The sequence below is a fragment of the Ambystoma mexicanum genome, chromosome 4p (assembly GCF_040938575.1).
Source record: "Ambystoma mexicanum isolate Mex_15411 chromosome 4p, UKY_AmexF1_1, whole genome shotgun sequence".
Classification (NCBI taxonomy): Eukaryota; Metazoa; Chordata; class Amphibia; order Caudata; family Ambystomatidae; genus Ambystoma; species Ambystoma mexicanum.
Genome location: NC_090927.1, coordinates 53,450,541 through 53,470,978, shown reverse-complemented (window position 1 = coordinate 53,470,978; position 20,438 = coordinate 53,450,541). Strand labels below are relative to the sequence as shown.

Below are 20,438 nucleotides of genomic sequence, written 5' to 3'. Positions count from 1 at the left end.
GACTTTGACATGGGCAGTGGCCACCAATGCCAAACAGAACCCTAACACATACCTCACAGTCAGTTATAAAATACAGACCACCTCATACAAAGAATCTAATAGCAGCCCCTGCTTTGCTCACACTGCTCCAACTAACCCACCCTTAATGCCACTTTTCAATTTGTAATGCCAAAGACCAGGGAGGCCATGCAGTTATCAATAACATGATGTACAATGGACGTTACTGAACTGAATCTTTCCTTTGACAGATCAAGAGTGGATACCTCCTGGCTATGCAGAATCTGATCTGACGAACGAAGGGTCAACCAGACATGCCTCAGTTTCCGAGATGGAGATTGACATCCTGGAGGCCAATCGCAATGAAGTTAGCACCAAAAGACACACCAAGTGGGCTGTTTCCATCTTCAAGGGCTGGTTGGCAGAGAAGCATCTTGATATGTCCTTTGAGACCATCTCAAAGACGAATTTAAATAAAATACTACGTGAGTTTTTTGCCACTGTGAGGAATAGCTCTGGGAAGCAGTACTCCATCTCCAGCTATGCGGGACTCCGCGCTGGTGTGAATCGCTTCTTCAATGACACAAGAAGGATAAATATTGTCAAAGATCCTGAATTCACGACTGCCAATAATGTTTTCATTGGAGTTATGAAAAGCCTCAGGAAACTGGGTAAAGATGTCTCGGAACACAACCCAAGGATCAGTGATATGGATTTGCAGATTCTTAAGAGCTCTCCTGTTCTTAGCATAAACACTGCCAGGGGATTGGTGTCTAAAGTATGGTTTGATGTCCAGTTCTACTTTGCACGCCGAGGCCAAGAAGGGCACCGAGATTTGATGCCTCAGTCATTCAAGATGAACAAAGACGAGCAAGGCATTGAGTATGTAACTCTTGCATTCAGTGACAAAAGTAGGCATCACCCCATTCAACTAAAGACCAATAAGGAGAACGTTCACGGGTGTATGTACTCTCTGCCGGGTAACCCTTTGTGTCCTGTAAATAGCTTCAAGAAATACCTCTCAAAACTCCCAGAGAACCCTCCTGCTTTTTATCTGCATCCAATCAAAGTTCGCCCAGAGCTTCTGGAATCTCAGCCCGTTTGGTACACCAAAGAACCCCTGGGCATCAACTATCTGCGACGCATGATGCCAAGCATTTCCCAAGAGGCGGGACTCTCGCTACGCTACACCAACCATTCGATATGGAGTACAGTGCTTTATCTCTTCTCTAATTCAGGGCTCCAAGCGAGGCACATCATGTCAGACACTGGCCATAAAAAAGAGATTTCAATTGGTCGCTATTGGGCAGAATCAACAGAGGACAGAAAGCGCCTCTTCTTTTTGGTTCCTGTAGCTGCCCCTTCAACTTCCGCAGTGGACCGAGGTCTTCTCCCAATGGCCCTTGGACTTGGCACCCCTGTCAAAGCTGAGTCCTCACAGCCTAGCAGTTGACTTCTAGGTGCTCACACATTTATCAGTTATCAACATCCCCTGTCTACAAATGTGTACATTATGTCAATTATTGCTTCTGAAAACTAAACCTAGTTTGTGAATGAGTGATCCATTGATGTTCTGGCTGTGCTTCTGAAATCCTGTTAATCTGTTGATGTCCCGTCTTGTGCTTAGTCTCTGAGAGTTACTGGGATGGCCGTACGGTTGCTATTGATCTGGGGCCTTTTACCCTATGTCCATGCTTTCAGAGTGAAAAAAAGATTAATCTGCGACCCGCACTACTCTAATGGAATTTCAATATAGTCTCTTAGAGTTTGAGTATTATATCAGAATTACTTCTAAATGTTAACGTATCGACATGACTTGTTTGTAAAAAAAGTGCATCATCGTAACGCCAGGTAACAAAAGTAATCATTTGGCACTAACATGAATTAGCTGAATTTGTTTTCTGGAAACTTATGTAATTTTCAACAAGAGTCATGTTGAGATATTAATATTATGACGTTCCCATTTAATATTCAAGCTCACTGTATTACAATTTAGTTGGAGTTGCGTGGGCTGTTGAATTACTGGGACATAAGTCCAATTTAAGTCCTACCTAATTACATTCTATGTGTGCAAACCATGTTGTGCAACTCATGTGTGCCGGCACTGTCTTCAGAATCCCATCCTGAAACCCTTAATGTATGTACAGAGACACACCGTTCCATATACATGCAGAAGAAGCACTTTGGAGAAGGGATGAAGTGCCATGTGGGAAACAGTGGCAAGCCAGCACACCTCTGTGGGTGTGCAACAGGGTAAGTACCACAGACTTGAGTAAAGGTACAGTACAGCATAAAAGCAGCATCTATGGGATCAAGTGCTACATAATTACAAGTTATTGAATATGTAGGGGACTATGGCTTCCCTGAGCTGGGAAACCTGTCAACACTTAGTGACAGTAATCAAACCCCCCCAAACTGCCAGTGGTGTACCGGGACGAGCACTTTGCAAGGTATCAATGGGGAGGAAACCCCAAGGCCGGTTATGGTATCTGTGTAGTAAGCACTGACATACACAGGTGCAATGCCGCTCCGACCCTTTAAGAGACTGTTAAGGGATAGAATGTGATTTTGATCCCACAGCACACCGCTGGGATTGCAGTGACGAGTACCCTTTGGAACCAACTGGTAGGCCCAACAGAAAGTTAGTGTACTCATGGGAAGGGTACCGTGTAGTGGCTGGTTCCCATGGGTACGAGAGGCCACAGTCTAAGCGCAGAAGTTGAAGTTATAATCGTTGGCTGGGGCCCAGCTGCCTAGAGAAGCTTTGACGGGCATGCCTTGCTATCATTTTCTTGCCTCAGGAAACTGAAATGGTTATTGTAAAACATTACAAGTTTACACGTACCTACAGCACCTCCCCCCACTTTCCCCTGGTGTCTCACCTCCTCACACCAGCACCAACATTTTACTTGGTACTACCTTTTGTAGCTGCCTGGACCTCGTTTGGATGAAGTACACTCTGTAGAAGTCAAATCCCTGTGTGCAATGGGATGATCCTGTTCAAAGTCCGCAAAGGTCTTTGGTTTCTTGAAGATCTAAGCGCCTCGCCTTGATACTGTGGACCTATGAGGCATCCCTGAATTTCCTTCTGTGATGACAGTGCAATGGTACGGTGTGTCTGTATAGCATTTGATAAGGCAGTCCTCCAGCAATGATCAGAAGAGCAGAGGTCATCCTGCTTTGTGGGTAGTGGACCTGAGCCTTTACCACCCTGGTGCTATTGGGATACATAAAGATGTGCTTATGCTGTTTCCTTCTTGGACTGTTATTTATGTTGTTCTAAACCTTAGCTCTGGACTCTTGACTTAAAGATGCTGTTGTCATGTCTGTTCCTTATCCCATGTGCATACACTGGTCCTGTATTTGGTAAATAAATTAGATTTTATTTTTGCACAGCGTGGCGCCTGCCTTCTGTCTAGTTGGTCTCGGAGGTTGGAATCCACCCTACGCCCACTCGGCCACTGTAGAGCTAAAGGTGCCCTGATGGACAACAGACACGCGTACACCTGTTGCCTAACTGATTACGAGTGACTGCTGACCACTGAGCTACCAGCATGTACAATGGTGGGAGCTGGAATAAAAGACAGCACCTTTGTTTGCACCATGTACATAGCATCCTGTTAAGGGCACACATTGTGTACGCAGGAGTAGCGTGCACCTGACCTATGTCCATACCCCTGTAAGGTGTAGATATCTCCCACACATGGACTTGAAGTGGCTAAGCTAAGCACTAGGGTTTAGGGTGGATGGATTGGATATGTGAGGTCAAAACTCATTGGGGGCTGTGTTGTATTTTCCTTGTATCATGGACCAAGACCTGCACTCGGTTTAGCAAACTAAATCCTTCTATATACACTTTGCTTCACACACCCATGGTCCTAACACATAATCGCTACACGTCTCTGAAGGGCTAGCATTCCTCCAGGTCTTTGTGTTCTTGGATGCACATTGACCCTTGGAGAGTGCCATCACAGCGAATGAGATCATGTGAAGTAGCATCACAGGCAGGTGCCCGTGAGCAGTGCACTGTTTAGGACTTGTTTTCTTGAAGCTGTTTTCTTTTATTGCTAACAGGTTGTAGATCCCCAGTAATTTCAGGAAACGATGAAGAGAGGCATGGGTTGCAGAAACGCAGTTTAATGCAATGCAATTATGTCGGGGAGGTCAGTCAGACTCGTAAGCCGGAAAAACTGAACTCACCCCGCCCACATTGGGCTACAGTATTTGAAGGCAAACCCACAAAATGATAATACATTCCAGAAATTAGGCGTATGCTAATTCCATCCCTCCTAGTAGCTCCTACCTATACAAATCTACTAAAACAGAAATTGGCCTGTCCTGGTTGGCTACTACAATAAAATATAATATTTGATGTGCATCCCATTGCAGAAGGACTAACCTAAGCAGTTAGTGGGAAGAGCGAGAGCTGCCCCTCATAGCAAAAAACTACATACAGTAATACTCCCTACTGTGCGACCAGCCATCTTGGCATCCCATGCTATCCCCAAGCCCTGCTGCTCCCCCATGCATGTCCTTATGACTATCACATACTTGTCTGCCTAGGACAAGGACACACCCTGTTATTTCGTAGAATATTCAAGTGTCTGGGAAAAGGTTTCCTGAGAAAGTACAACAGAGGCCTAATGCATGGGACAATGACTCATATTTGAGCTACCAGTCCACCCTGTTGCATACTTGGCAGTCTAAAGACGCTCTAGAGGGCAGCAGAAATGAAATCCAATTCAACAAAATGGCAGTAACACTCACGTTATAACATTCACAAATCCTATATTCTCTCTTATGTTTAGGACATTGAACCTGCATATGGTCATTCCCCCTCTAGTTGATTTATCAACTATACAACCTTTCTCTTTAATCTCAGCAGTCGCTCACGCTGCAGAGATTGCCCACCTCATTTCGTACAACAACCATGATGTCCTGTTCATCACTGAATTATGGTTTAACCCCATCCTCCCCACATGTTTTTGATGTCCTCCTACCCCAAATCTACTGCATCCAGCATGCCGACCGGCCAGGAAGGGCAGGCGGCGGAGTGGCAATCATCCACAAAAACGGTTGCCCATGCTCTATCATCCCCTCTCCCAAAACAAGCTAATTTGAATCACTTGTCTGCCTGTTTTCTCTATCACATGAGGAATCTATAATCCTCCAGCTCCTCTACAGGCCACCTCACAGGAGTGGCTATTTCATTGCAGACTGTAAAGACTGGAGGGGGGTATCTGTACTCCTACTCTCTATATGGCAGAGGAGAGGTACAGAGGACCCAAGCCAAGATTTTCTATTTGGTAGCTATGGTCGAGCAACCAAGGCTTCAGCTCTCAGGAGGTGATGTGGGCTGGTTCTTAAGTACAGTGTAGGCCCCAAACACCCACAAAGGAATGTCCACACACAAAAACACAGTTCTTTATATAAATAAGGCTTTGATTATGTACACATACAATAACACATTTTGTGCTCAAGTTAATCTAAAATGATAAATATATACAGTTTCTATGTGGTACCACCATTACTTCTTAGATTCCATTAAAATGCATCAACTGTAAATACAGTAGGGAGTCATACAAATAAATGAATAAAGTGAACCAACAATAGACATAGGAGGAAAGTGGGTTGGTTGAAACAATAGGCAGAATACTGGCCCTGTTAGCTAGACACAGTTCTGTGTGTGGATACCCCACTTGGGCAACCTGTAAATAAAGATATAACACAAGCCCAGTCCATATATCGTTCAATACGAGTCTTATTTCCCCCTAAAAAAGGTTTAACCACCCCAGTCTACCTGGAATGGTAGATTTCGGCGTCGGGCCGTCGACAGATCCTTCTTGTGCGGCTCCCTTTAAGGCAGGAGCCACGGATCGTCGAGATCCCTCGAAGAAATGATGAACAAGGCATCGAGGTGGCAGCTTCGTTCCTGGCGGGGCTCGTTGATGATCAGCCGTAGACGTCCTGCGAAGATGAGGCATGCGGTGCACCTCGACAACGGTACTTCGTTGCTGCAAAGAGTCACTGATGAACTTTGGCCCAGCAAGGGCGTCAAGTTGTCGGCGTCCTCTGTGGTCTTCAGGTGACAGGAAACCCACTGGTGGATGCTCCTTGGCACGTCAGCGGCCTGGGCTTTCTCTGGCGGGACAAAGCGGTCGGCGGTGCTGGCGAGTGCGTCCTTGAATTCAAAGTGTTTTTATCAAGTGGAGTGTTGCGGCTCCGGTCGTCGGCGGCACAGCGTCAAGCGGTTCCTGCTTCTGGGCAACACAGCTTCGACGGGCCTCTAGCGGTTATGCTTCTCTTCGTTCTCCTTGGCGGTCCCTGTGTCCGGTTGACAGTCTCTCGAAGGCTGGCTTCCATGGCGCTTCGGCGAAGGTTAGCGGTGCACAATGGTGCCTCATAGCTCGGGAAGAGGTCTCCTAGCCAGGTCCTTTCTTGGATCAGTTTCGACGGCACAGAAGCTTTCAGATTGAAGTGAAGGTAACAGCGGTCAACCTTCTTCGTCAGGCTCGGCTTCAAGATTAAGCTTCAGTTTCAACTTCAGCTCCTGAACGAATTCTAGCAGTGATAGGCCCCCAGATTTACTAGTTGGTCTCCCATTCATTCTGTTGGGTCAGACTCAGGCAACCAATCACTCAGAAGGGCATTCAGGCAGGCAGGAGGCCAATCGGGCTCACAGTACATCCAGGCCATTCTCCTCCCTCTCAGACACTCACAACAAGGAATGTGTATTGGGACAAGTACCCAGCCATTCAGCACTCCACAATGCATTCATACCATATACTAGAACCAGTCATCCACAACAAGAAGTGCATATTGGTCACACACTCCATTCACCCAGGTCCCACCCCAAGGGTGTACCCACAACATACAGTCACTGGGAAGGCTCCAGCCAGTCTGGCCCGTACTTTCCCCAGAATACCATATATGGAACTTCCACCCAACAGCCAGTGAGGGGAAGGGAGAGAGTCAGGGCTTCCCAGGACTTTGGGAACAACAAGGTAACAGGAAATAGAAAGCAAGAGGCCACACTGGCCATCTTGTTTCCTATCAGGAATCAACTGATTCTAATGGTAGGTCCTGGGAATCCCAAAATGGAGGACACCCAGAGCATCCGTAGAATTCAGCATGGAGCTGCCACCAGCCCATACCCTGCTCTGTGGGCCACACACAGGTGCCCAAAAATATACACTAGGGGCACAGGGTTGTACCCCACCCATGGGTGCCGTAAGGGTATCCCGAGTGTCTGTACACCAATCCAAAAAGAGGAAGAGCTGCACTGCCAGGAGTCCCACATGGACTCTTGTGCAGAAAATAACACAGAATACACATGATAAAAGGAGAACAGGACAAGGTCATGGAGGCCCTGTCCCTCCAATGCATTTCCAGCATCACATAGACCGCTCCAACAAACTCTCCTCTGCCAAATTAGCACGTTAAAATAATGTATTTTTCTGTGATTTTGATGTTCCCGAGTCACAGGCTGACAACCACACTCGAAGCCTGCTTTTTGCACTGACCGCTTCCATGGACCTTAAGCAAACTGTGCTCTCCCCCACGCACAAGAAACGCAACACCCTAGACTTAGTCTTCACATCATCCCCCCTGCATCATCAGCCCCTGCATCACCTGTGCAGACCCAATCGCACCCCGCCATCCTCTTATCAGTCACCCACTCTACTATGGCTCACAAAGGTCGGCTGAACGCCCCCTCACTGCCGCTAATTCAAATCCTTTCTGGTCAACAAGCTAGAAGCCAACTTTGCAGACTTCCCCACCCCAGGGAAGGCCTTGCGCCTCTTGGCTTTATTGAGCAACTCTGCTATGAAACTGGTGGACACTCATGCGCCCCTAAAATCCAGCTGGGCTAAGACCAAACCAATCGCCCCATGATACTCTCCCGAGCTAGCCTCCAACAAACGCTCAATCAGAGCCCTTGAGAAACGGTAGCGCAAAAACCGTAACTCGGGAGATCGCACCAACCTCAAATCTCTGCGCGCAAACTGTAGCATTCTGATTACCGGGGCCAAAGCTGCTTACAACACCACCACCATTGCAACAGCCTCTAACAGGAGCAAAGACCTTTTTGAAGTAGTAAAGCATTGTATCAAACCCTCACCTGACTGCAGGTACCAGCAACTCAGGAAAAATGCAACCTTTCACTGCATTAGCATCCCCTGTACCCTGGCATGCACACTGCCCCATCTGGACTGAATGTTCTCCTCTCTTTTCCTCCGATCTGCTAAAAATGATTGCCTCCCTCAAACCTACTTCTTACTCTGATGATATATTTCCATCCTCCATCATTAAACAATTGACGGGCTCGGCGCTCCTCAGCATCATTGATGCCTCCCTCGCAGAAGGATCTTTCCCAGACACCCTCAAGACTGTCCTCGTATGACCGCTTTAGAAAAAAACAACCCTAGATCCAGACGACCTGGCAGGCCCATTAGGAATCTCCTGCAAAATCTTGAAAAAAGTCATTGCTACACAACAACACGCAAGAATCGCACAACTCCACCTCCTAAATGACTATCAGTCAGAGTTCAGACGAAAGTGTAGCATCGATATAGCCACCATGCAGGTGATGGATGATGCTCTCCAAATCATGGATAAGAGTGACTCATGCCTCCTCATCTTCCTTGAACTCTCGGCTACATTCGACACAGTTGACCACTGCACTGTCCTGAATTGGTTTACCTCATACCTCTCAGGAAAACACCAGGTTGTACAGATGAACTTGTTGCGTTCTAACCAACTCCAGGTCTCCTGCGGTGTCCCCCAAGGCTCCAGCCTCCCGCCATTCCTTTTTAACCTTTCCATGGAGACTCTGACACTCTCCTCAAAGATCCCAATATAGCCAGCACCAATACGCAGATGATACTCAGTTGTACATGAGAGTAAATAGCGTGCAGGTCATCATTCATCTCCGCAATTACCTCACCATCATCCAGTCCTGGATGTCGACTGCCTTCCTCAAACTAAACCCATCCAAGACTGTATTCGTCCTGATCGGTCCTCCGGCTAAAAAACAACTTGTCCAATAATAGCTCAATGAAATGCGCATAGAAGGATTTGATCCACAACTCTCAGACTCAGCAACATCCTTAGGATTCACCGTTGATAGCAATCTGTCCTTCAAGAAACACATAGCCAAGAATGCCCAAATAGCCTGGCTCAAAATCTCTACCCTTTGAAAAATCAAACTCTTCATCCCTCCGCAGGATTTCTGGGCAGAGTGTAGGCCCTTGTGGTCTCGCACATCGATGAGGGAAATGCTCTCCTGACTAGACTCACCTATAAGCAGTCCACCATGCTGCTGCATGTCTTATTGCATGAGCATTGAAAATTGACCGAATTACCCCCATCCTACGTGAACTGCATTGGCTTCCATTCCAAGCCCAGGATACTTTTCAAGACTGCATGTATCATCTACAAAGCAGTCATGAGGAGCACACCAGCATACCTGGCGGCTAAGCTCCACATATCTGGTGGCACACACTCCTAGCGGAGCAAATTGACCAAACGGCTTGAATTGCAAGTCGTCTGCAAAGAGAGGACCCGCAAACAATCACTCTTGTCATGCACCCACCCTCTAGAACTCGATCCCGGTGTCGGCTCGGAATGCCCCCACAATTTGCAATTTTCGCAAATCTCTCAAAACATTGCTCTTTCAACAAAATCTGACCAAAGACTAACTCCAGTGGACTCACATACCGACGCACAGATCTCACAGTACTGCCCTACTGTTAAAAGATGCCAGCCCAAATGCCGGCTACCCATACTCTGTACAGCGCTCGGCTGTTCTTGAGCTAGGTCTACGCTTTAAGCAATTAAAAATAAATAAATCAATCTTGTCAAACTGAGTTTTTTCAGTACCCACACTTTCATGACATTTCTCAAATCTCCTTTATATTCTTCTGGGCTACATGGCGCAAAAAAGAACAATCCCCATCCCCCGTGGGATCAGTATATGTTTCAAAATAATGTTCAGGATCTTTAGTGCATTCAAACAATCTTCCCCCTGAGCCAATTGAGCACGATATTCGAATCATACAAGGCTTGTCCTCATGGGTCCATTTGTCAGTTTGGGTGTGGGCGTGTTTCACAAGTGGGGTCTCATCAGCAGATTGTATCGTGAGCAACATCATGGGTACTACATTAACCATCTTTTTCTTGCAACACCCCAGGAACAGTTGGCAAGCTGAAAAAAGAACAAGCAGCAAAATAATTATAGGAAACAATACTTTGAGAAGGTTACTTGTACATGAAGGCAACACCCATGAAAAAATCAACGTGAACCTGTCACCCCACCTTCTCTCTCCATGATGGTGTGCAGAGCTTGTATTGCCTGTGTGAGCCTTCAATTTTCTGCATCATTGGGAGGTATGCAAATGTAGCAAGAAGTGCTCAGTTTGACGCAAATACCCCCCGCACATGTCGAGCACATAACAGTTCTGCAAGGTGGTTAGTCTTATGACCCGAAGATCCTCCCTGACAGCATTCAATCCATTCTATGTCTCATTGGCCATTTGAATAAGCTCCCATCATGTTATTTGCAGCCATTTAGCGTTCGCTCCCGATTGCACCTCAGGAGTGAGAAACGAGGGCAAAAATGTTTTGCCATGACTGAGCAATCTGTATTGTGTTATCTCATCTAGCTTGTCACTTGAATCTTGAGTCAAATAGTTACTGTGGCAACGGTAAAACTAGGTCAGAGACCCGCAAACCCGCTGATGCAATAGGTACATGGGCTTAGTCATCGGGTGCTTGTGGATGGCTGTGATGTTAACACCAGGGACCACCAGCACTGGAGCTTACAGGGTTGCCATGGAACAAACACCTTCCCAGGGCAGAGGCAGTTGTGTATAAGCCAATCCTCTACATAACCAGTAGAGGTCCATGGGAGCAGCGGGTGTCGACAGTTACATTGCAGTTCAGATTCGCTACCACAAACACACTTCTGTTGCTCCTGAACATAAGGAGGTCTGTGAGGGTTTCGAGACTTTAGCAGGGTTGTTCATTTATCCAAGTCAAATTCTTTACATATTTGCCCTATGTAGAGAAACAAGCCACATTTAGGTTTAGCAGCAAGTCATTGGGCCTCATTACAACCCTGGCGTTAAGGGGTTAACGGCACCGTAAAAGGCTGCGGCGCCGTTAAACCCTTAACGCCAGATTCACACTTTAACGCCTGCTTTTTGCAGGCGTTAAAGTCCATCCCGCTAAGGGACCTTGGTGCTAATTACAGCACCGTAATTTACGGTGCCGTAATTAGCGCCTTCCCCATTCCCATTGAGCCCTATGGGCCAAAAATGGGAATGGGGAAGGGGCCATGGTGAATAGGGATTTCCCGGCCCGCCAACCTTGGAATGGGGCGGTAAATCCGCCATCCACCATGGCGGAATCCGGCATGGACCATGGTGCTAATAGCACCATGGCCCAACGCCAGGGTTGTAATGAGGCCCATTGTGTAGCCCGAACATCCCACCTGCCCTGTATCCTGTTAGCCCTGCAACACATTTGTCTTTGTAATAGATGGCACCCTCAACTGTAGACCAGTTCTACCACCACAAAGAGATTTGTTCAGCCCAGTAATATTGATGCAATAGGATTCGGGGATGTTGTTAAAATGTAATCCATTCTTCCTGACCTGCTTCTCCCATTTGTCAGATATCTGCACCTGCCCCCTCCTTCGATATGTTTGTATAAGAACATGCAACCCATTTTCTTCTGTTATCATTTTCTGTTCTACATAATTCTTATCATCTATGTATTATCATGGATGTATTAACTACCAGCCACTTGCGTGGTGATGCACATTACCAGATCTGCCTGGAATAACACTTGGGTCAGTAATATCCCTCTTAATTCTAGACACAGACACTTTAATATTTGCTGGTGATTTAACTTGTTCGACATCAGTAATGTTATATGACTCCACACCCCTCAAGAAAAACCCCTAAAGTATAACATGAAAAAACAAAAAATGCAAAAAAGATCAAGATAATGCATAAATTGTCTGTTACCAGTGCTCTTTTGATATTGCAGTGAGGCGACAGCATCCCGCCACCCAAACAGATGTAGATTCATAAGAATCATACTTCCCTTGACATTCTACCCTTTTGTTCTTCTTGCTGTTGGTGGGGGGCGAGGGAAGACTTGTCTTTCCGGACATCGCTGAGAGGGATCCTTTGCTTCCTGCCGGAAACCTTGACAGCTGTAAGAGTAGCGTAAATTACTTTAAATGGGCCATCAATCTTAGGGTCCTTCCACTTCCTAATGAAGCTCCTGACAAAAACAGAAGAGCTCTGGTTGCATTAGCTGCGATGACTCATTCACTGGCGGATCACGATCATGTCATTGGGGCCAAATCTGACGAGATATAAACCTGACAGATTTAGTTAAATCCCTCAAGTACCCCTAGAATTCTTCTCCTAAAATTTGAGCAGAAGTGTGTGCATCTGCTGTCTGACTATTATATGCATGCCCGACGGACAGAGTTCCCACCAATAATAGAGTTTCTGAGGCTTGTGGAATCTGCTTAGATCACAAGCTGTGCATAGGCCTATCTAGTGGAAGCTGCGGAGTATTACAGTTTGTTTTTCGAAACTCGAAAATGGGCATCGACACAGGGCGTGCCAGTAATACTATCCCTAGTGTGACGTCCACTGTACCCATGATCCCTCACACGTCTAGGACCCTCAGATTGTTTTTTTCCGCCATACTGGTCGGAAGCCTCCCGCGGAGTTCCCTGGCCTTAGCCATAATTTTGCAAAATTCATAATATTTCCCCATTTTCTCCATCCCAACGTCGAGTCACCGAAGTTCGACACTCGACGCCGGCCCGGAGAAGAAAACAACCGTCGAGAGCTGCACGACGGACTTTGGGCCTAGGAAGGCCTCTGGCCTCGGCCCGGGCCTTGGAAGGCCTCTGGCCTCGGCCCTGCATGTAGGGATAGTGGGGGGTGGTACATACTCAACACTCTATATATATATATATATATATAGATACATTTTCTTATATATTCCTACACACACTATCCCGCTGTCACAGGGTGCGTATGGAGGGTACCCCTTTCCAATTTTGCCCCAAGTGCAACCGCAAGTACCCTTGGGTTGACAGACACGCCACCTGTAACCTCTGCTTGCCGAGGGACCACCCCGAGGCGAACTGCAGAGCGTGTAGTCGGTTTAAACCGACGACTCTAAAGGACCATTCGATCAAACGTTGGGCCCACCACGCCAGGCAACGAGAAGCCATGGAAGCGGAGGGCGCCTTCAGTGATGGCAGCGACGCCATCCTATCGGACGGCGAGGGCAACGTGGCGTCGAGAGACAACCAAGCGCAAGTCCCCGACCTCGGACGGTTGTCCGGCAGGGCAGCTGTGGGGAACACCCCCAGTTATGTCTAGATTGTCATCCCTAGCAGACTTCTTCTATGCCAAGAATCCACAGCACTTCCTCGCCTATACCCCTGACGGGGCTACTCCCTCAGGGTCTAGGGACCCGCAACCCCCGGTAAAAACCTTGAGTTGAGGCGCCAACGCAAAGTCAGTCTTCTGACCCTTTCTACGTACAGCCATACTCTCAGTATGATGGGGATCCATAACTAAATGAGGATCCAGAATTGGCCACGTTGGACGACCAAACTGGAATGGATTACTATGGGGATGACGAGGGCCAAGAGGAGGACGAAGATGATCCAGAAGTCTACAGAGTAGACTCCCCAGTAGGCAAAGAACCTCTGGTTACCGACTCTCCTGTCGACAACCAACCTCTCTTAAATGAGGTTTTATCTAGAGCGGCTGAACACTTCCGCATAGATACTCAGGGAGCACAGGAGGAGAGGGACTTTGCCGAGGAACTAGTGGGAGAAAGAGACCTGTTGCCCAGGCCATCCCTATTCTCAAGTCTATACAAAGGAGAATAGACCCTTCCCTTCTCAATCCCAGCCTCACCAGGGCATTAAACCCCAGGATCGAAAAACTGTTCAGGGCAGCCCAATCAGACCCACTGTACATAAGGGGGCAACTGAAACCGGACTCCCTGATAGTGACTAATACCCGAAAGAGGGTGGGAACACCCCTATCATCGTCTGAAGCTCCCCTCGACAATGAGAGCAAGAAGATCTATGGGTTGGGAAGGAAGGTAGCCTCCACTTCCGCCTACCAGGCAAGGATTACCAACTCCACCACCCTGCTGGCGAGTTACAACTGCCATCAGTGGGAAGAAGTTGCGGCGCTCATTGAATCCGCCCTGGAACCTTTAAAAAGCCAGTTGGCACAGGTTGCGTCGGAGGGAAGAGCCGTGTCCGGTTGCATCCTTAAGGCAACCTTTGATGCCGCTAATAACGCCGGCAGACTGATAGCAGAGAGCACTGTTATCAAAAGACATGCTTGGTTAAGACAATCTGGATTTAAACCCGAGACACAAGCATCCTTAATAGACAAACCGGTGGAGCCTGATCTACTGTTTGGCAAGGCGGTAGAGGATGCATTAAAAAATGCCAAAGATGAATACGAGGCTCTCAAATCCCTGGTCCAGTTAACCAACAAACCCCCTAATCAAAGAGGGAATGGCAATTTTCATCGTCCACGCGGCCAGAATTCACCAATAGGCTCCAACTATTCCCATGGGCAGGGTACACCATGGAATAACAACAACCAGCAGTCTATCCAGAGTTATGGCAGGGGTAACAAAAGGGGACGTGGTAAGGGTAGAGGCAGCCCCAATAGAGGCGGCGGCACGCCTCCCACAAAACAGTGACATTCCGTTCAGGGTCCCTTGTAGTAGGGGGACGCATTTCCAACTTCACCCAAGCTTGGGAACGGATCACATCAGACAGATGGGTGCTCTCCACAGTGTCCGCAGGATACTGCATAGAACTGTTAGAGCGTCCCGAGACCACCCTCCACATCAAAAAGTACTTTCATTAGACCACCGAAGATCCTCCTTGAAGTGATCCCCAATCTTCTAGCAAAGGACGAGATAGAACTCGTCCCGGGACACCAGGTAAACAAGGGTATTTAATTCAACTTACTTCCTTGTGCCAAAAAAAATTTGACAATGCGCCCAGTATTAGACTTACGGCCTGCAAACAAGTATGTCAAGCCCCAAAAATTTTGCATGACTACTCTCCAAGAGGTAATCCCCCTCCTAAAAAAGGGGGATTACATGGCAACATTGGACATGAAAGATGCCTATTTTCATATTTCCATGTTCCCAGCGCACAGAAGATTCTTGCGCTTCAAGGTGGACAGTCAGCACTACCAGTTCAAGGTACTACCCTTTGGTATAGCCTTGGCTCCAAAGGTATTCACCAAGGTACCAAGGTACTGGCGGTGGTGGTGGCACACCTACGTAGGGAGGCAATCCCATTGTTCCCTTACCTGGACGACTGGCTCATCACGGGGGAGACCCCAGTAATTTGCAGATCAAACATTCAAAGAACTATCGACCTCCTCTTCGAATTGGGTTTCTCCATACATGAGAAAAAGTCAAGTCTGGTGCCAAGCACCTCCAAACAGTTCCTAGGAGCTGTCCTAAACACACAATAGGGGTTGGCCTTTCCATCAGAGGAAAGAATTCGGAATCTACTGCTGCAAATTCCGCTATATGAAGCCGGTCGCCAGGTAACGGTGCGCAAAGCGATGCGTTTGCTGGGCATGGTGGCGTCATGTATTTACCTAGTCCCCCACGCGCACCTGCGCATGCGTCCCATGCAAGAATGGTTGGCGAAACAGTGGTCTCAGGCAAGTGGTCAGTGGGACGATCTAGTGGTCGTTTCGCCAACACTTGTACAAAGTCTTCACTGGTGGACAAGAGAAAACCTGTCAAAGGGAAAACCCTTTTACGATCCCGAGGTACAGGCTGTAGTCACAACAGACGCATCCCTGTCAGGGTGGAGAGCACACCATCTCCACCACACAGCTCAGGTTCTCTGGTCTCACTCAGTGGCTAAGAATCATATCAATCTGCTAGAGCTCTTGGCAGTATTCAGAGCGCTTCAAGCGTTCGAGCCCTACATGTTGAACCTGTCAGTGCAGATCCTGACAGACAGCACAACAGCTATGTTTTACCTGAACAAGCAGGGAGGGACTTGTTCGCCAAATCTGTCCAAGCTTGCCCAGAAAACTTGAATATGGGCACTCAGATGGAACATCTACCTGTCATCTCAACATGTTCCAGGGGATCTCAATTCTCTGGCGGACGCTTTGAGCAGAGATCCCCTCCCGGAAGAACACGAATGGTGTCTACACAGAGAAATCGTAGAACATCTCTTCTCTCATTGGGGTTTCCCCACTATAGACCTATTCGCCACATGCGAAAACAGACAGTGCCCAAGGTTTGCATCCAGGTTCCCCCAACCAGACTCCCAGGGGAACGCCCTGTGGATGAACTGGTCAGGGATGTTTGCATATGCTTTTCCACCAACCCCTCTCATCAGGAAGGTGGTCAACAAGATGCACAGGGAATCGATGACGCTCGTCCTAGTTGCTCCCATGTGGGCGAGGCAACCGTGGTTCCCACACTTACGCAGACTAGCGGTGTGCGAACCCATCAAACTCCCGTGCTGGTACAACCTACTGTCCCAGCACCAAGGTCAGACAGTGCATCCTCAACCCAACTCAATGAACCTGGCAGCATGGCTCCTGAGGTCATAGAGTTTGGACATCTCAATTTACCTCAGAGATGTATGGACATCCTAAGAGAATCTAGGAAGCCAAACACGAGACACTGCTACTTTGACAAATGGAAAAGATTTGTTATCTGGTGCCAGAATAAGCAAATCCACCCAGTTGATTGCACTCCTTCCACTATAATCACCTACATGCTCCACCTGCTGGACGCAGGGTTGGTATTTAATTCAGTGAAGGTACACCTGGAAGCTCTGTCAGCATACACCACCTCGCATAACAAAGTATCGTGGTGGAAAGTACCAGTGGTTAAAGCCTTCATGGAAGGAGTAAAGAGACTTCACCGTCCAATTTCTAACCCACCACCAGGATGGGACCTTAATGTGGTGCTTGCTAAACTCATGGGCCCTCCCTTCGAGCTCATGCATAAGAGCAGTCTCAAACACCTGACATATAAAACTGTCTTCTTTGTAGCCATTACGTCTATAAGAAGGGTAAGTGAAATTCAGGCTCTGTCAGTGCAGGATCCTTTCTTTACTGTCCATAAAGTTGAACTGGTTTTGAAAACACACCCTAGGTTCTCCCCTAAGTTTATTCCTAAATTCCACATGAACCAGTCCATCGAGTTTCCGGCTTTCTTCCAAGACCCACAAAGCTCGGCTGAGGTAAAACTACATACCCTGGATGTGCGTAGGGCGGTCCTATACTATGTAAACAAAACCAGACCACTAAGGAAAACAGACCAACTGTTTGTCTCCATAGCTACAGGCAGAGTGTAACGCTCACCTGATTCTCGCAGAGGCGCCGGTCTTGACTGGGCGACTACCGTATCTTCAAAGGTGATGTGTAGCACCCGGTTGGCTCTTTGGGCTGGACCTCGGTGCACTGTATGCCTGACGTGTAGAGTAAGATGTCTGCAGATAGAAAATATGGGGTTAATGAACTGGGGTTATTGGGGTGTCCCTATCTCTTTCCTCTTCTCCTCTCCTGTAGACCCCCAAAGGTTAACGCTCTCACCTTAGGTAAGTGAATGCCGAGCTCTCCATCTGCCTCGGGGCAGGGTGCTGTAACCAGTTTCTTCACTGGATAGGTAGCGCAGGCCTCTTGATTTCAGAGGACTGCTGTCCGTCGTTTACTGCATGAACGGTAAGTTTCGAGTCATTCAAATGTCTTTAAAGTCTTTAGTAATGATGTCTCTTGTTTTGCAGGGTTCCGGCGATGGCGGATGACGGGCTGAAGTGAGTTGAAGATGGAGCCCGTGTGATGAATAGAAGCGCCTGGAAGCACGTAAGTAAGCGCTTGTTGCCTGCTTCACGATGCGCTCTAACTGTCTTTTTATTTTGCAGGTACGAGTTCGGAGCGGCTGCAGGGTGCCGGAATACCCACTGGATTAGATGTGGAAAGGAGTAATGGCACGTGAGTATTAAAGTTCCCCAATGTCTTTAAACGCACCTTGTTTTGTCTTTCAGATGCGGGATGCAGCGCCGAAGGCCTCCGGAGCGTGCGAAGAGTTGGTAAGCTTTTGTCTTTCAGATGCCGGAATGCAGTGTGAAGACCTCCGGAGCGCACAAAGAGTATGTATGCCTTTGCCTTTCAGATGCCGGAATGCTAACCTGTTCTTGCTTGTCTTTATAGGTGTTGCTGAAGACTGGATTCAGGATGGTAAGCCTTTTTCTTTCAGATGCCGGAATGCTAACCTGTTCTTTCTTGTCTTTATAGGTGTTGCTGAAGACTGGATTCAGGATGGTAAGCCTTTTTCCTTAGGCCCAGGACCGGATGCAGAAGACCCGATGAGCGTTCTGCTGCAGAGGTTGCAGAATAACGCAAAGCAAGATTCATCCACCAGGTGTGGTTTAAATAGCCTCCTGTAGTGCTTCGGTGTCTCCTTCCACAGCCACGCCTAGGTAAGAAAAGAGTTCCTGCTTTCCAGAAGAGTTCCAGTGTTCTGAATCTAGGGAGTGGCTCCAGCCCCACCCAACAGGAAAAGTAGTTCCAAACAGAAGGGGATCAGAGGCTCAACTGGCAGGCAAGTAAGCAGCATGGTCTGCTGCAGGTAAGTCCACCCAAGCATTATGAGCCCGGCGCTTCCAGCGCTGGGACTGGGCATATTAATGAGCCTGGTGCCACTGGCGCCAGGACTGGGTCCAAAAGGTCCGAATTGGGACTGGTTGGCACTCGGAACCTGGGTTATGGATCTGCTTCCAAGGGAGTTGGGAAAACCCTGACCTTTTGGAAGCAGAGATCATGACAGTACCCCCCCTCAAGGCCCCTCCCAAACCGGGCTTCTCCGGGGGTTTTGGTTTGTCAGGAAATGTTCGGTGAAATCTTTTGATTAGGCGAGGAGCGTGGACATATTCAGCGGGTTCCCAGGATCTCTCTTGGGGGCCGTAGCCTTTCCAGTCAATTAGGTAGAATAGTTTAGATTTGGAGATCTTGGAGTCCAGAATGCTTTTGACTTCAAACTCGAGTTCTCCATCAACTAGGATAGGTTTTGGAGATTTGGTTAGTCGGGTTTGAGGTTGCACGGGTTTTAATAGAGAGACGTGGAAGACCGGATGTATCTTCAGTAGCGGTCAAGTCCAACTTGACCGCTACTGGGTTTACTATGGTAGTGATGGAATAGGGACCAAGGTATCTTGGGTTGAATGTGCGTGGCCCTTTTAGAGATAGATATTTGGTGGATAACCAGACTTGATCCCCTACTTGATAGTGAGGGGCTTCCTTCCGATGTTGATCTGCTCCTTTCTTGTATTGTTCTTTAGCCCTTTGAAGGTGAGAAACAGCTTCCTTAAAGGCTTGGGTGATTGTAGAATGCAGGTAGTCTACTGCTGGTGTTTCAAGATCTTGGAGGGGATCCAACTCTGAGGTTCGAGGGTGACTGCCGTACAAAAGAAAAAACGGGGTTTTCCCAGTTCCCGAATGGACAGAGTTATTGTAGGCATATTCGGCTATCCAAAGGATATCTTTCCAAGTTTTTTCAGTTTGTTGCAGCATGCAGCGTAAATACTGTTCCAGAGTTTGATTGGTCCTCTCGGTTTGTCTGTCGGTCTGAGGGTGGTGACTGGTCGATAGTCTCACATCAATTTGAGCCGACCGACAGCAACTTCGCCAAAAATGAGACATAAATTGACTACCTCGATCCGAAATTAGAACCGAAGGAAAACCGTGCAGTCGGACGATGTTTTCGAGAAATTCTCGGGCCAGAGTTGCTGCTGTTGGCAAGCCTTTGAGCGGAATGAAATGCGCCATCTTGGAGAATAAGTCCACGATTACTAGAATCGTATTGTATCCGGAGCATGGAGGTAGATCGGTGATGAAGTCCATAGAAAGCGTATGCCAAGGGCGAGGTGGGATGTCAATAGGGCGTAAGAGGCCTGCTGGTCTTTCCTTTTGACTCTTGTTTTGGGCGCATACTCCACAGGACATTATAAAGTCTCTGATATCTTTCTTCCAAGACGGCCACCAGAAGTAGCGCTTGATCTTTTCTGAGGTCTTGGCCATACCGGGATGACCTTCCATTAAAGAGTCGTGATAACAAGAGATTACTTTTTTCTGTAAATCTGTGCTGGGTAGGTATAATCGTTCTTGGAAATACAATAAGTTGTCCTTTACTGCAAAGTCCTTTCCCTGCAGATGCCAATTCTGTATGTCTGCTGGAGTTACAAGTTGCTTGGCTTTATCCTTAACTTCCTCTATGGATTCGGTGGCGATTACACCCAGAATTCTTTGTTCGAGAATGATTGGTACAGGTTTAGGGTTGATCAAGTGTTCTTCCACTCCCATCCGAGAAAGGGCATC

The 20,438-nt window shown here is 47.7% G+C and overlaps 1 protein-coding gene across 3 annotated transcripts in view; it reads left to right on the top strand.

The window, feature by feature from the left end:
* Nucleotides 1-3,359, top strand: part of LOC138452984 (uncharacterized protein KIAA1958-like) — a 451,039-nt gene extending 447,680 nt beyond the window's left edge. For all 3 annotated transcript variants that reach the window (XM_069605360.1, XM_069605359.1, XM_069605361.1), the window contains one exon: nt 249-3,359. In XM_069605360.1, the coding sequence (XP_069461461.1) occupies nt 249-1,450 (1,202 nt within the window). In that variant the 3' untranslated portion in view covers nt 1,451-3,359. The remainder of the gene's footprint in view (nt 1-248) is intronic.
* Nucleotides 3,360-20,438: the final 17,079 nt, after the last annotated feature.